We start from the raw sequence: 16920 nt of genomic DNA on the forward strand, positions 1-16920 counted from the left end.
AATGGGTAAGAAGGATCCAAGTCTTGATCTGCCTCTAGGCCCAGGGCCTCATTTACTATGCTCACAAGATAGAGATGGAGGAGAATTAGAACCCAGAAAGAGAGAGGAAAAAAAAAAAAAGAGAGGAGGGCCCTCTCCATGGGCAGCATAGTGGGGAGAAGCTATGTCCCATCTGTAATGATCTGCTGGAATGAACTGAAACATTGTAACATCACCAGCAATCAGCACAGACAGTACCATTCCAGAGGCAGGCCAAGGATGAAGGTTATCTTTCCCAGAGAGAAGTGGCAGACCTGGGATTGTGAGCAAGGTAGAAAGGAGAACACCATAGCATCCAGAGGCCCATTCTGGATGCTGTCACCTCTTTTCTGCCTTGACCTCAGGTCCTGGCTGAGGCTCTCTAGAAAACAAGCTAATCCTTCCTACAGAACAACTCACCATCAGCCACTGTGGATCGGGCTGGTTCAATACGTGACACAATCTCTGCCAGGTCAGTGAAGGAGGCATTGGGGTAGGTGAGCACCTGGATAAACAGAGAACATGTCAGTCGAATGATGCTGAATTAATAATGTTGAGTTAAATCGTCAAGTTGCATGGGTAGAGAAAGTCAACATGGGAGGCACAGGCTCCCCTAAGGAAAGATGAGTCTGTTTCTTTGACCAGAACAAGGCAGAATGCTTTATTTTCCAACCTTGATTAAATTTAACTATTCATACATTCTTGACAACTTGTGTTAAGTTCTATTTCAACATTTACAAAACTAAGGCTTTGGAAGATTATAGACCTAAATTCAGACTGTTCCTCTGGAGAGGCAGCAAACTGTTTGGTTCTATGCTCTGAGCTCTATTGTGTATCCTCCTCATCTTCTCTGATCATCTCTCTCAAAACATCTCTGAATCATGAGTGGTCCCCAAGAGGGTTAGGGCCTCTCCCTGATGGTTTGGGAGATGGCATTTCAGCATCTTGGCCCAAGAGAGAAAAGCAAGAAAAGGATGAAACCAGCATATCTAGTTATTGGGAAATTGTCAGTCTTACCCCTTGCTATGGAGCACCTTTGCCAGCTTCTCATCTGAAGGGACAGTACTGTTTTATATGCCTCTTTCATAAAGAGTTATGAACAATGAGTGAATGTATTGGGAAATCATCTACATTAAATTAATATGTGAATTAAGATTAACATGTGACCAAGGTTAACATCCCTCCTGCTTTCAGCAGTTATCTTGGAACTCAGTCCTTGGATCAAGTCTGCATTAAGAGCAGAGATGGATTGTACCTTTTTTTGACAGCAAACTCAATGTGAGATTTTATTTTATTTTTCCAAATTCATGCAAAGGTAGTTTCCAACATTCACCTTTACAAAAACTTTTGTTCCAAATGTTTCTCCCTCTTCATTCCCTTTTCTCTCTCCAAGACAGCAAACAATCTAGTAAGGTTAAACACGTGCAATTCTTCTAAACATTCAATGTGAGATTTTATTAGAGAAGCTAACTCGTCTCTCTTTCCTTCAAACCCTCCACACACTTCTAAATCTTTCATCTCATTAAGAGGGGTGAGAGGGCTCCCAATGGCTAATCTAAGGTGGATGACTATTGTTTAACCTCCCTTTTGTTATCTTCGTATTTTATTAGATATCTCTGGCATCTCTCTTCTGATAACTATGACATAGTGTTGTTTGTTTGTTTGTTTTTAACCAGGAATATAAAGCATTTTTAATACATGACACAAGAAATGTCATGAAATGATTTGCTCAAGGTTACACAATAAAGTTAATGGCAGAGTTAGAACTTGAGAGACCATGGAATGAGTACTGGATGTGAAGACACAGAGCATGAATTTGAATCCCAGCTTTGCTACTTACTACCCGAATGCTTTTGGTTGGACACATGCACCTTCCAGCTCTAAATCTATGATCTTTTACACTATGTCTCCTCATTCTTGGTCTCAGAAAAATTTTAAAACACTGCAAAGAAAGAAGGACAGTATTTGGCAGGACCCAGGGAGACTCACATCTGTGGCTTTCATTTTGCGGATTTCGTGTCGGTCCTTTAGCATCTTTTTCAGCACACCACTGCGGTTCCAGATGCTAAATACAGTTCGTCCATGCTGGTAACCCACCTCCTATGGGAAGCAGGTGAAGTTCACCAAAACATGCACATTAAGTCAAGGGTGCCTGACTTCAGGGATAAATCAATCCTATCTTCCCTTTCTGGCCCCAGGGATCATTCACAAGCTTATATTAGCCCTGACATTCACACTATACCTGGCTAAAGGTTTGCCCTCTCCATCCTTCACATTCACAGAGACACATCAGCATTGATAATCCCACCTTCTCATTCACAGGGACCCTTACATCCTAACATTCTATTCTAGTCACTTACAAGATCACCCTCACAGTCTTCCTCTTAAGATTATTCACAAGGATACTGGTTTCTGGTCCTGATTATATAAAATTGATCAGGATTGCCAAGTAAATTTATGCTCAACAGTGAGGGACTGCAGAAGTAGAAGAACGGCAGCACAATCATTATAAATTGGGATGATTCCATGGCTTTTTTAGAACAGGAGCTAACTAGGGCTTATCTTTAGGAAAATAGCTGCTTTCCTTTTGAAAATGGAGGCTTCCATTTTCTTACTGATGAATGGAAAGCAAACACAAAGCTCCTGGACATCTTTGGTGAGAAAGACTAAGGACAGAAGTCTCTCTTCCTAAATTGGAGATCTAAGAAATGAGGAGACAATTTATTCCCAGCATTCTTTATGTATTCTTATCTCCACCTCTAATGTTTCCCAACATCCCCACACCAGTCTGACACTCACACAGATTTCATCAAATCTGTTGAAGTCCAGGGTGCCATAGCGATCAATGGGTGGTCGGATATATTCACAGTAATCACTGTTCTTCACCATCTCCAGTTGCCTGACACAGCACACATAGGCCAAACGTGTCTGGATCTCTGCCATATTCAGCACCTGTGTCACAGGGTTACAGGAAGCAGGATGGGACAAAGTAAGTGATAAATTCTCCAGATTGGATAAGGGCACTTGCAGCAGGTTCTGCTCTTTATTTATGTACGATGAACTCCTCTAAACCAAAAACCTTCCCATTTATCATCCTTTGATTTTTTTCATTCCTAGTTTATCTACTAAACACCTTGGCTTGTTTCTAGTCCCCTGATACCACTGGGTCATACAACTAGAAAAATCTTCCCCTCGAGGGACAGCAATGCTATAGTGGAAAAAGCCCTGGGCTGGGAGTCAAAAATAGATGTGAGGTGTCAGGGACCTATAGCAGTGGGACAGGAAGTGGGGTTCTTCAGTGGTAGCTGGAGGGTAAAGCATTTAGTTGGACGGTGAAGCATTTACTGTTTCTAAAAGGCTGGGAAACGTCCATTTGGTCCCCTTGGGCACGCAGCTGGGGAGAAAAAGCACCTTGAGCGAGCCACATTCATGTTATTCCTCCTCCCTGCTGGGCCTAGCCTCTGCTGTTCCCATCCGCTCCCTGATCCCATGCATGGAGTGTCTGATTCCCTCCCTTGAGGCCCAGACACTGCCACCTTCACTTTTGTAGCCAGAGGGTTCCAGCGTTTCCACAGCAGCCACCAGCCAGACAGCGAGTCACCGTAGTTGGTGAGGTCCGTTTCATCCCTGCTGCCCACGTCAATGGCAATCACCACTTTGGCACCCATAGATCTGGCCACGTCAGCTGGTGGGGAGAAGGCTCAGTAATTCCCATGATAATGGATTCAATTCACTTTAAAAAACCCATTTATTAAGCCCCTCTTATGGGTCAAGCACTGTGCTAGGTATAAGAGACACAAAGAAAAAGTGAGCTTCTTCCCTTAAAGAGCTTACAATCTTTTTGAGGAAATAAAATATATACAAAAAAATGGAATACAAAAAGATTTCCAGAATGAGTTGGGACAATAACAACTTTCAGTTGGTGGTGGGAAGTGAGATCAAGACAGGCTTCCTATAAAAGGCTGGCATTTGAGCTAAATTTTGAAGGAAGTGAGGTACTCTGCCGACAAAGGTGAGAAGGGAATACATTCCAGCCTATTCCAAGGCTCTAAGGAGAAAAATAGAATGACTTAGCTGGGGAACAGCAGCCTTTCTAGTTTGGTTGGAATACATAGTACAAGAAGGAGAGTAATATAGAAAGGTGCAGCAGGCTGGAGGCAGATTGTGAAGGATTCTAAAAGCCAAACAGTATTTTTTTCTAGAAGTAAGAGGAAGCCACTGGAGCTCCTCAGGCAAAAGACTGATACAATCAAACCTGTACTTTAGGAAGATGATTTTTGGTAGCTGTATGAATTGGGTAAGGATGGTTCTGAAGGCAGGGAGATTAATTGGGAGATTGTAGTAACAGTCCAGTTGATAAATGTGGAGGGCCTGAGCTAGGCTGCCGACTGTGTGAGTGGAAAGAAAGGAATACTAGATAGGTAGAATTGACAAACTCTTGACAACTAACTGAATGAAAAGGATCAGGAAGGGCAAAGAATTAAGGATAATCCTGAAGATGTCAACCTGGATGACCAGGAGGCTGTAGTGTTATCAACAGAAACAGATTTTAGGAAAAGGAGAGAACATGGAAAAAAAGATAATGAATTCTATTTTGGACATCCTAAGTTTGAAATGGCCATAGATACACATGAAGATATCCAATAGGGATATGCAGGCCTAGACCAGGAAAGGGACTGAGTTTTCTGCACAGAACTAATGGCAGAGTACAAGGATTTAACAAAATTACCAAGACAGAGAGGGAAGAAAGCCCTGGATAGAGCACGGGATACACTCACAAAAAGGACATGGAACAAGAATAATGATCTTGTGCGCGCGCGCGCGCACACACACACACACACACACGGAAAGGAGAAGCCAGACGAAAAGAAAACAAACCAGGAGAAAGTAGTGTCATGAAATTCCAAGGAGTAGGAGGTAATTAGCTGTGTCAAATACTGCAGAGAGGTCAGGAAGGGTAAAGACTGAGAAAAGGACATGGGGTTGATAATTAATAGACCACTGATAATTCTGGAGATAAGGTTGAGGGGAGTTTTGAGGTTGGAAGTCAGAATGTGATTTGATAAGTGAATGTGAGTGAGAAAATAGATAGATGGCTTACAAAGGCACATTTGTTCTTAGCTGGTGCCCTGGGATATCTGCGCCCTTACTGACCAACAAACTTCAAACATCATAAGTCATTAATTCTGTATTAAGCTAAAATTTATAAAGCATTCATTCACAGGTTTCACTGAATTCAAGAACCTCACTTTTCCCCTATGATGAAATGGAGAAATTGAATACGATGAAGTTAAGTAACTCATCACTAGCAGAGCCAGAATGAGATACTATGCCTTCTGCATCCTGGTCCAGGGCTCCTTCCACTATGTAATGCCGCTTCCTCAACAACTATGTGGGGAGGACCCTAGGGAGCATCGGCTCTACCAACAATATTGGCTAGCAGTTAATCCTATGAGGAATTTTCTTCCTAGAACCCAAAGGAACATAGTATTATTTATTGTATTTCTTTCTGCAGGACCTAATGAGACCATTGTGATTTGCTGAGTGTCCCTTGCTATGGGATCCCTGGATATTTCAGAGCCACATCTTTATATGTGTTCTTGCTTCTGAGTATGTTAGTCTGCTTCAGGCTTGGAAAGGTCCAGTTGGCTTGGGATGGTTTTCTGAAGACGACTTCAAAAGGTTAAAGATTTTGCTTGGACTTGGCCTCTAGAAGCCTTGTCTCAAATAGGGTTTTAATCCCTGACTTGGCACAGAAAGGGGTTAATTTCTCCCTAGCACTTAAAATTGGCCTATTTCTATGCTTGGCCCTTGTTCTGATAGCTAAGCTAATAAAAACATAGCCATATGTTCAGTATTGCGGGTGTGTATGAGTGTCTGTGTTTCCTTTCCTTGCTCCATGAGGACTCATTCCAGTAAATTAGTTTAAAATGTTTTTTTCTTGGCCCATTCTAAAGAAAACGTGCTACCACCCCAGCCTTTCTCTAGAAGCAGGTGGCAAAGGAGCCAATTTTATGTGAGTGAGGAAGTGCACCTCTAGACCAAAAGCCCACTGGCTCACAGCAATGACTGGCTGCAATCAACCAGTCCTGCTCAAGAGTTTCCCCTTCTACACTGGTACAATTATACCTGGGAGGTTGTTGATATAGCCACCATCCATCAGTAGGTGCCCATCTTTGGGGTCACAGAGCGGGGGCATGTAACCAGATAGAGACATACTGGCTCGGACATACCTCCACAGGCAGCCTGCAGAAATGAGGAAATAAGAGTAAAGTGATTGATAGTTCGACTCAGAGGGAAAGATGGGATGCATGAGAGACTGGCATATGATTTTAGGAAACTCAAGAAGAACAAGACAAACTCATGAGGATGGAGCAGGAGGATTTGAGTGAGCACCATGTGCCTCTGAGCATTGGATCAAATGGCCTGGTCATGCAGAGTCCAAGTCTTCTTTCTTATCACTACTGATTTATGCTGCCCATGAAATAGGTGACTCCTCTAACACCAGAACTTTCCAGGAACGGGCAGGGAGACCTTGTAGAGCAAATTCATTTTATGACTTTGGTAACTGGGGAAGTTCTCCACTTATTCCTGAGGTCATGTCACACTGCCTCAGAAGGAAGGACTGCTTCTCTCCCAGGTCCACAGGTAAGCTGACAAGAAACTTATTCCAGTTATCAGAGTGGCACAAATGCAGCAGCAGCAGCAATTGGCATCTGAATAAAGTTGGCCATATTCAAAGAGCTCTACAATTATTTTCCAAGATTGTATTCCCCATCAAAAACTCATGCAAAAGATGTGATCTTGAGCAGCTTTGAGAGGGCTTGCTTGATCCTGGGGATAACTGTGCCCTTCCTAAGAGGTCTAAAGCCACCTTTCTAGGATAAAGCTACATAGTCCATCTCTGTGTTGGCAGTATGGTAATGGTGGTATCCATTTTTCTCACTATGTCAAAATTCTTCCCCCTTCTATAGCTAGTGCAGGTGGTGGTCAGAGAAGACTCTCCTATAAGCAGAGTGGGCCAGTTTGGTAAAGATCTCTGGAGTACATACAGTCCAGACCAGTTGCTCAGCACTGGGGGTTGTCTTCACAGCTCTTTGCTCTCCCCTTTAGTCAAAGCATTCTAAGTATAAGTTCTTATCCATCTCCCCTCTGTCCTTTTGCTCCTAATCTGTGATTCCCTCCTCCCTTTTGGCTTTCCTTGTCCATCACATTCATTCCTCTGTCCTTTTAGTCTGATTCCACAGATGGTCCTAGGTCTAGCAGGAAAGCAGATTCAGTTTAACACTCATGGCAAGAAAAGTCAAAGAAAAAGTGAGGGGATCTTAATGAGGCTTCTGCTGTGAAATGACTTCTTACCGTCTGTGTGGACCCTCATTGTAGAGGCAGTGATATCTGTTGTTATAACAAAATAAGGAATCCAGAGGTCCTAGACACAATGATAGGAGAGAGAGCTTAGTTGTGTCCCTCTAAGTTAGGATATACTTTCCTAATGATGCTCAGAAAAAATCCTTATGATAGGAGTGTGAATGAGGGAAAGAACAAATTGTGTCTTTTTTGTTTACATTTGGAATCTATATATCTATACCTAGACAAATAAATCAGCAGCTTATTGAACTTTAGGACACCCTCTAGTCCCATCTGGTTTTTCCTAAGTACAACAAGGCTAAAGCCCTAACACCTCCCGAGACTGACGAAACAGGCATTTGCTCTCTCATCTATAAGAGTGAGTGAGACTCAGAAAGGAAATAAAGTGAATAAGTGAATATGTTTTGGGGCTTCCATTTCTATCTCTCAGCCTCACTCGGAGATCATTCTCAAGCTTGATTTCTTCAGATTCTTTCTTTTATTTTTTTCCCAACTCTCCCTCATTTATTAATATTTTTTAAAATTTATTTATTTTATTTACAAAGCACATGCATGGGTAATTTTTCCAACATTGACCCGTGCAAAACCTTTTGTTCCAAATTTTCCCCTCTTTCCCCCCACCCCCTTTCCTAGCTGGCAGGTAGTCCAATATATGTTAAATATGTTGAAATACATGTTAAATCCAATATATGTTTACATATTTATACAGTTATCTTGCTACATAAGAAAAATCAGATCAAGAAGGGAAAAAAAACTGAGAAAAAAAACAAAATGCAAGCAAATAACAACAGAGAGAGTGAGAATGCTATGTTGTGTTCCACACTTCAGATTCTTTCTTATGCAACTACCCTATTCCTGACCCACCATTGGTAAGCCATGTGCCCTGAGTTGCTTTCCCAGTAGTTAGGATGAAGCTACACTAAGCCATCAACACTACTCTCTTCCTTCACCTTTCCCCCACACCTTTATCCTGTTATTTTCTACTGGGACTGATATGTAAAGAAGGTTGGCTGGGTCAAGACACCAGATTCTGGCCATGGTCACCAGGAGGTGATCGTATGGCTCCTGAATCCCTGGCCTCAGTCGCATCAGCATCATTCACTCAACACTAGCATAACTGCCCATCCCCTAACACTGTTCTGAGAACAGCCCAGTCTAGTCCAAACCCTGAAATCTCTATGTTTGGAAGTCACGGTGGATCAATACCCAATTCTAAAACTTAACTGGTCCCTCCCCTTAAACCCTGGTCTTTCTCCTTCCATGATACACGCTGAGCCCACAGAATACACAATTCTCTGTGCACCAGGAAATAAGCATGGAAGACAGGATCTTCAGCTTCTAGCTTGGTAGCGGTACTACCTGGCTCTGTTTCTCCTCGGCACCTGACTTTTACTGGCTCTCCAATTTACCCTCTGAGATAATGAGGAGAGTGATCTCTACAATCAGAGTAAATACACATCCATTTTAGTAAGGTCAGGTTTGGCATTAAGTATTGGATACCAAATGTCCCTGAGATGGAAAGCTAGTAAAGCAGTCACCTGCAGTCTGCCTCTGAAGGGTCTGTGTGTCTGGTTGAGCAAGCAGGCAGGGTCACTACGGCTCCTCCACACAGAGAGCCACAGGCAGAGAAGATGCCTCCCCCGCACCCCCCTGGACTGCATGCTGCACAGGGCCAGTGTGGACTTGCTGTGCTCCAGCTTGGGGCCCCAGAGGTGGAAGGCCTGTCGGTTAGGCTCTCTCTACTACCCCCCAACACAACCAGACTTTCCCAAGAGTGGTCCGAACCTCAATCTGTTTGTCTTTGAAGACTTTTCTGATGCTATTATTGAAAGCTGCTCCAGAGAACATGGAGGTAATCGGATAAGTCAGGTCCAGCACTGTCTTCATTACTGAAGTCATATCCTGGGAGAGGAGGAAGAAAATCATTAACAGATTAAGGCCTATTCTTGTTCACTTAATTTTGCTCTTAATACAAACACAGATAAGATAAAGGAGAGAAGATTCAATATACTATTGTGAAGAATGAAGCTATGATACATGGTGGAGCAGGGGGAATATGAAGCAATAGCAATGGGAAATGTACTCAAGGATGCCCCTTAGCTATTACAGCAGTAGACACACACTCTTGCCTTGACACAGCACAACCAGGGGGAAAGGACAATATTTAAGATTCCTAACATTTGGGGAGAAAAGATCTCATTTGGGAGGAGGGCAGGCTATTTTAAAGACAGGGATCGGGAGCCAAGATGGCGGAGAAGACACACGCGTCTTTCTAAGCTCTTCTCTTACCCTCTTTATCAATAATATATCAAGCCTCAAAAATAGTCTTGACTGCTACAATTCGTAAAGATAAAGTAGAACAACCTCACCAGCCGAAAAAAATCTGCAGTCTCGCCAAAAAAGGTTGGTTCGGGGCCAGGGGGAGATCGGCGCAGACTGGGAGAAATTAGGTTCCGAGGAGAGTCTCAAACCGAGGTGAAGGCACAGATCTCAGCACAATGGCGCAGCCCCAACCCGCAGTAAGGGCTTTTCCTTGGGCAGTTGTGATCCATGCACGGCAGGAGGACGAAGCGGTTAGCTCCAATCTGGCAGGGGGAGCTCGGCGTTACCATAGAGCTTTTTTCCAGGGCGATTTGCATCAGGCAGACACTGGGCAGAGTTTGTAGCTGTCTGCGTTCTGCAGTCAGCTGCCTAAACTCACAGTCCCACAAGAGGCTCCTGGCCTGGGCGAGTGACACTCACCACTTAGTCCAGCCGAGGGCAAATCGAGTAATCACTCTCAGCCCTACAAGCAGTTTGATAGCTCGGCCAGTGCTGAATCCACCTCCTGTTGGGGAAGGGAAACCTCACACAGAGCACTCCCATACCTTGGAGCCGGAGGTTTACATCTCTCCTGCTCTGCAGAGGAAGCTGGTAACCCCTGCCTAGGAGACCTACCCTAAAGGCTTTAAACATGAATAAAAAGATGAAAAAGAATCACTACAGAGCTTCTATGCAGAAAAAGAGCAGGTCAGCAAACCTGAAGAGACCTCAAACAGCAAAATGCATCAGACTGTCACTCCTTTACAGAATGCTCTCATAGAAGAGGCCATTAAAAGTCTCAAAGAGAGTTAGAAGATAAATGGGGAAAGGAAGAGAAGCCTTACAAGAGAGACAACAACTTCCTGAAATACTGAATTGGAAAAATAAAGAATTCACCTACAAAGTAGGATTGTGATTTGGAAAAGACAAAGAACTCGCAAGAAAGTAGGATCCATGAATTGGAAAAGACAAAGAACATGCAAGAAAGTAGGATCTGTGAATTGGAAAAGAAAATAATTCACTAAAAAAAAAATTAGTGAAATGGAAAAATTCCACAGACCAAAACAATACATTCAAAACTCAATTGGACATATACAGAAAGAAGTAAAAAGCTATTGAAGAAAATAATTCTTTAAAATTAGAACTGAACAAATTGAAACTAATGATTCATTGAGACAGCAAGAATCAGTCAAGCAAAAACAAAAAATGACAAACTGGAAAAAACCACGAATTATCTACTTGCAAAAACCGACAGACTTGAAAAATAGATCTAGGAGAGATAATCTGAGGATTATTGGACTTTCGAAAACTATGATGAAAAAGAGCCTAGATACTATTTTACAAGAAATCATCAAAGAGAACTGCCCAGATGTACTAGAATCAGAAGGTAAAATCAGGCATTGAAAGAATTCATCGAACACCTTCTAGAAAGAAACCTAAAATAAAAACCCAAGGAATATTGTGGCAAAATTTCAGAACTATAAGATTAAGGAAAAATTTTTACAAGAGCACAAAAAACCATTTAAATCACCGAGGTGCCACAATAAGGATAACCCAAGATCTGGCTGCCTCTACATTAAAGGAAAGAAGGCCTGGAATATGATATTCAGAAAGGCACAAGAACTTGAGATGCAGCCTAAGAATAAACTACCCAGCTAAGCTGAGCATTTTCTTCCAGGGAAGAAGATGGACATTTAATGAAACAAATGAATTCCATTTGCTTCTGAAGAAAAAGCAGAACTAAACAAAAAATTTGATCTCCAAGAATAGAACTCCAAGAGATGCAGAAAAGGTAAAAATAACTCTTGAGAATTGTATTTCTGTTGTGGATATACAAAAGAATAAAAGGATTATTTTGATTGTACTGATATAACATAAAAAAGGGAAGTAGATATGGAAAAGGATGATGGCAGAATAAGGTGGGAAGGAGGGATAAAAAGAGGGGAACCACATCCCACAAAGAGGCTAAGGAAACTTATCATATCTGAGGGAATTTAGAGAGGGGGAGGAACATTGTGTGAATCTTACTCTCATCAGAGTTGGCTCAAAGAAAAAATAATTGACATTTGTTTTAGAGAAAATTCTCTCTCGCCTCATTAAAAATGGGGGAGAGGAAAAGGGAAAAGAAAAGAGAAATAAGGGAAGGGAAGGGGAAAGACCTCAAGGGGGAGGGAGGGATTATAAAGAGGATAAGTATCGTGATACAAGAGGGGTACATAAGTTTAAAAGGGGAAAGAGGGTGGGGGAGGCAAGAATAAGTAAAGCACAATCTGGGGTTATTAGGATGGCAGGAAATACAGATTTAGTAATTCTAACCGTAAATGTAAATGGGATGAACTCCCCCATAAAGAGGAGGCAGATAGCAGACTGGATCAAAAGTCAGAACCCTACAATATGTTGTTTACAAGAAACACATTTAAAGCAGGGGGATGCATATAGAGTAAAAGTAAAAGGCTGGAGCAAAATCTATTATGCTTCAGGGTGAAGTCAAAAGAGGGGAGCATCCTTATCTCAGATCAAGCAAAAGTAAAAAATTGATCTAATTAAAAGAGATAAGGAAGGTAACTACATCCTGCTAAAGGGTAGCATAAACAACGAAGCAATATCAATATTAAACATATATGCACCAAGTGGTATGGCACTCAGCTTCCTAAAGGAGAAGTTAAGAGAGTTGCAAGAAGAAATAGACAACAAAACTGTTATAGTAGGAGATCTCAACCTTGCACTCTCAGAATTAGACAAATCAAACCACAAAACAAATAAGAAAGAAATTAAAGAAGTAAATAGAATATTAGAAAAATTAGGTATGTTGGATCTTTGGAGAAATTGAATGGAGATAGAAGGGAATATACTTTCTTCTCAGCAGTTCATGGAACCTATTCAAAATTGACCATATATTAGGACATAAAGACCTCAAAATTAAATGCAAGAAAGCAGAAATAGGCTTTTCAGATCATGATGCAATAAAAACTACATTCAACAAAAAGTTAGGGGGAAATAGACCAAAAAGTAATTGGAAACTAAACAATCTCATCTTAAAGAATGATTGGGTGAAGCAGCAAATTATAGATACAATTAATAATTTCACTCAAGATAATGACAATGATGAGACATCATACCAAAATTTGTAGGATGCAGCCAAAGCGGTAATAAGAGGGAATTTTATATCCTTAGAGGCTTACTTGAATAAAACAGAGAAAGAAAAGATTAATGAATTGGGCTTGCAACTAAAAAAACTAAAAAGACCAAATTAAAACCCCAATCAAATACTAAATTGGAAATTCTAAAATTAAAAGGAGAAATTAAAAATATTGAAAGTAAAAAACTATTGAACTAATTAATAAAACTAAGAGTTGGTTCTATGAAAAAGCCAATAAAATAGATAAGCCTTTGGTAAATCTGATTAGAAAAAGGAGGGAGGAAAATGAAATTAGTAGTCTTAAAATGAAAAGGAGAACTTTCCACCAATGAAGAGGAAATTAGAGAAATAATAAGGAGTTATTTTCTCAACTTTATGCCAATAAATTTGATAACCTAAGTGAAATGGATGACTACCTCCAAAATACAGACTTCCCAGACTAACAGAGGAAGAAGTAATTGCTTGAATAGTCCCATTTCAGAAAAGAAATAGAACAGGCAATTAAACAACTCCCTAAGAAAAAATCCCCAGGACCAGATGGATTTACATGTGAATTTTACCAAACATTTAAAGAACATATTCCCAATGCTATATAAATTATTTGATAAAATAGGGAATGAAGGAGTCCTACCAAATTCCTTCTATGACACAGACATGGTACTGATACCAAACCAGGTAGGCTGAAAACAGAGAAAGAAAATTATAGACCAATCTCCTAATGAATATTGATGCTAAAATCTTAAATAAGATATTAGCAAAAGACTACAGAAAATCATCTCCAAGATAATACACTAATGATCAAGTAGGATTTATACCAGGAATGCAGGGCTGGTTCAATATTAGGAAAACTATCAATATAATTGGCCATGTCAATAACCAAATTAACAAAAACCATATGATCATCTCAATAGATGCAGAAAAAGCATTTGATAAAATCCAACATCCATTCCTATTAAAAACACTTGAGAGTATAGGAATAAATGGACTCTTCCTTAAAATAATCAGCAGCATCTATTTAAAACCATCAGTAAGCATCATATGTAATGGAGACAAACTGCAACCATTCCCAATAAGATCTGGAGTGAAACAAGGTTGCCCACTATCACCAAGTATTATTTAATATTGTATTAGAAACGCTAGTTATAGCAATAAGAGCTGAGAAAGAGATTAAAGGAATAAGAATAGGCAATGAGGAAGCCAAATTATCTCTTTGCCGATGACATGATGGTATACTTAGAGAACCCCAGAGATTCTTGCTAAAAATTATTAGAAATAATCACAACTTTAGCAAAGTTGCTGGTTATAAAATAAACCCACATAAGTCATCAGCATCCTTATATATCACTAACAAAATCCAACAGTCAGAGTTACAAAGAGAAATTCCATTTAGCAACTACTGATAATATAAAATATTTAGGAATCTATCTGCCAAGGGAAAATCAGAAACTTTATGAGCAAAATTACAGACCACTTTTCACACAAATTAAGTCTGATCTAACCAATTGGAAAAATATTAAATGCTCTTGGATAGGAGCTAGAATATAATAAAGATGACAATATTACCTAAACTAATCTATTTATTTAGCGCTATACCAATCAGACCCCAAAAAACTATTTTAATGACCCAGAAAAAATAACAACAAAGTTCATATGGAAAAACAAAAGGTCAAGAATTTCAAGGAATTAATGAAAAAAATCAAATGATGGTGGCTTAGCTGTACCAGATCTAAAACTATACTATAGAGCAGCAGTTACCAAAACTATTTGGTATTGGCTAAGGAATAGATTAGTTGATCAGTGGAATAGATTAGGTTCAAGGGATAAAACAGTCAACAAATATAGCAACCTAGTCTTTGACAAACCCAAAGATCCCAGCTTTTGGGATAAGAACTTACTGTTTGATAAAAATTGCTGGGAAAATTGGAAACTAATATGGCAGAAACTAGGCATTGATCCAGACTTAAGCAGATACCAAGATAAGGTCAAAATGGGTTCATGACCTAGGCATAAAGAATGAAATTATTAATAAATTAGAGGAACATAGGATAGTTTACCTCTCAGACCTGTGGAAGGGAAGGTTTTATGACCAAAGCAGAACTAGAGATCATTACTGATCACAAAATAGAAAATTTCGATTATACCAAACTGAAAAGTTTTTGTACGAAACAAAACTAATGCAGACAAGATTAGAAGGGAAGCAATAAACTGGGAAAAATATTTTTACAGTCAAAGGGTTCTGATAAAGGCCTCATTTCCAAAATATATAGAGAATTAACTCTAATTTATAAAAATCAAGCCATTCTCCAATTGAAAATGGTCAAAGGATATGAACAGACACTCAGATGAAGAAATTGAAACTATTTCTAGTCATATGAAAAGATGCTCCAAGTCATTATTAATCAGAGAAATGCAAATTAAGACAACTCTAAGATACTACACTACACCTGTCAGATTGGCTAAGATGACAGGAAAAATAATGATGATTGTTGGAGGGATGGGAAAACTGGGACATTGATTCATTGTTGGTGGAGTTGTGAACGAATCCAACCATTTTGGAGAGTAGTTTGGAACTATGCTCAAAAAGTTATCAAACTGTGCATACCCTTTGATCCAGCAGTGTTACTACTGGGATTATATCCCAAAGAGATTATAAAGAAGGGAAAGGGACCTGTATGTGCACGAATGTTTGTGGCAGCCCTTTTAGTGAGCTAGAAACTGGAAACTGAATGGATGTCCATCAGTTGGAGAATGGCTGAATAAATTGTGGTATATGAAAATATGGAATATTACTGTTCTGTAAGAAATGACCAACAGGATGATTTCAGAAAGGCCTGGAGAGACTTACACGAACTGATGCTGAGTGAAATGAGCAGGACCAGGAGATCATTATATACTTCAACAACAATACTAGATGATGACTAGTCCTGATGGATCAGGCCATCCTCAGCAACAAGATCAACCAAATCATTTCTAATGGAGCAGTAATGAACTGAACTAACTATACCCAGAAAAAGAACTCTGGGAGATGACTAAAAACCATTACATTGAATTCCCAGTCCCTATATTTATGCACACCTGCATCTTTGATTTCCTTCACAAGCTAATTGTACAATAATTCAGAGTCTGATTCTTTTTGTACAGCAAAATAATGTTTTGGTCATGTATACTTATTGTGTATCTAAGTTATATTTTAATATATTTAACATCTACTGGTTATCCTGCCATCTAGAGGAGGTGGGGGGTAAGAGGTGAAAAATTGGAACAAGAGGTTTGGCAATTGTTAATGCTGTAAAGTTACCCATGTATATATCCTGTAAATTAAAGGCTATTAAATAAAAAAAAAAAAAAAAAAAAAAAAAAAGAAAAAAAAATAAATAAATTTGTAAGGACCTTGCTAAGATCCTTATATATTAGTACCTACAATTAGCATTATTCCTCATATAGATCAATTTGAAATATTACCCCAAAATGCCACAAAGCAGCACTGTCCTGCTGTAAACAAAAATTCATTTCACTTAAAAAATATCAAAAATGAAATAACAATTTCTATTCATATACAATAAATCTATCTCAAGATGCTTCATGTGAGAAAGCTGTTTACTGAATACATGTATAAATAGCTACTTGTAAAATCATGCAAAGTAGATAAGACTTTATGTAAGATAAGTCATAGTAAATATTACTATTTAATTGTTTGTCTACCTTAATATAACATTTAATAAAAAATAAGCAGCTAGTTAAAAAAAAAAAAAAAAAAAGACAGGGATCAACCAAAGTCCAAGAGATAAAATGCTGTGTTTGTGGAAGAGCATATAGGTCAGTTTGACTGGATTAAAGAATAAATTCAAGGAAGTGTAATAATCCTGGAAAGGTAGATTAGAGATAGATTGTGAAAGGCTTTGAATGCTACAAGGAATAGTTTGCCTTTTATCACAGAGGGAATGAGGAGCTATTAGAGCTTCCTGAATAGGGGAGTGACATGGTCAGTTTTGTGCTTTAAGAATATCATTCTGGCAACTGTGTGAAAGAAAGGAAAGCCTGAGGCAGGGAAGGTTTATGGCAACAAACCAGAAGTAGGTAAGAAGTAGTGAGGA

General features: G+C 39.6%; 1 protein-coding gene across 4 annotated transcripts in view; it reads right to left on the minus strand.

Moving 5' to 3' along the window:
• PNPLA7 (patatin like phospholipase domain containing 7) overlaps positions 1-16920 on the minus strand; it is a 226450-nt gene that overhangs the window by 5336 nt on the left and 204194 nt on the right. For 2 of the 4 annotated variants that reach the window (XM_031951881.1, XM_012554075.2), the window contains 7 exons: positions 9172-9288; positions 7378-7447; positions 6148-6264; positions 3555-3703; positions 2818-2970; positions 2008-2118; positions 439-523 (listed from right to left, as the gene is read on the minus strand). In XM_031951881.1, coding sequence (XP_031807741.1) covers positions 439-523; positions 2008-2118; positions 2818-2970; positions 3555-3703; positions 6148-6264; positions 7378-7447; positions 9172-9288 — 802 coding nt within the window. Of the gene's footprint in view, positions 1-438; positions 524-2007; positions 2119-2817; positions 2971-3554; positions 3704-6147; positions 6265-7377; positions 7448-9171; positions 9289-16920 lie in introns of those variants that run through there. The other 2 variants (XR_004231932.1, XM_023494414.2) reach the window with 2 other exon arrangements.

The sequence above is a fragment of the Sarcophilus harrisii genome, chromosome 2 (assembly GCF_902635505.1).
Source record: "Sarcophilus harrisii chromosome 2, mSarHar1.11, whole genome shotgun sequence".
Lineage (NCBI taxonomy): Eukaryota > Metazoa > Chordata > Mammalia > Dasyuromorphia > Dasyuridae > Sarcophilus > Sarcophilus harrisii.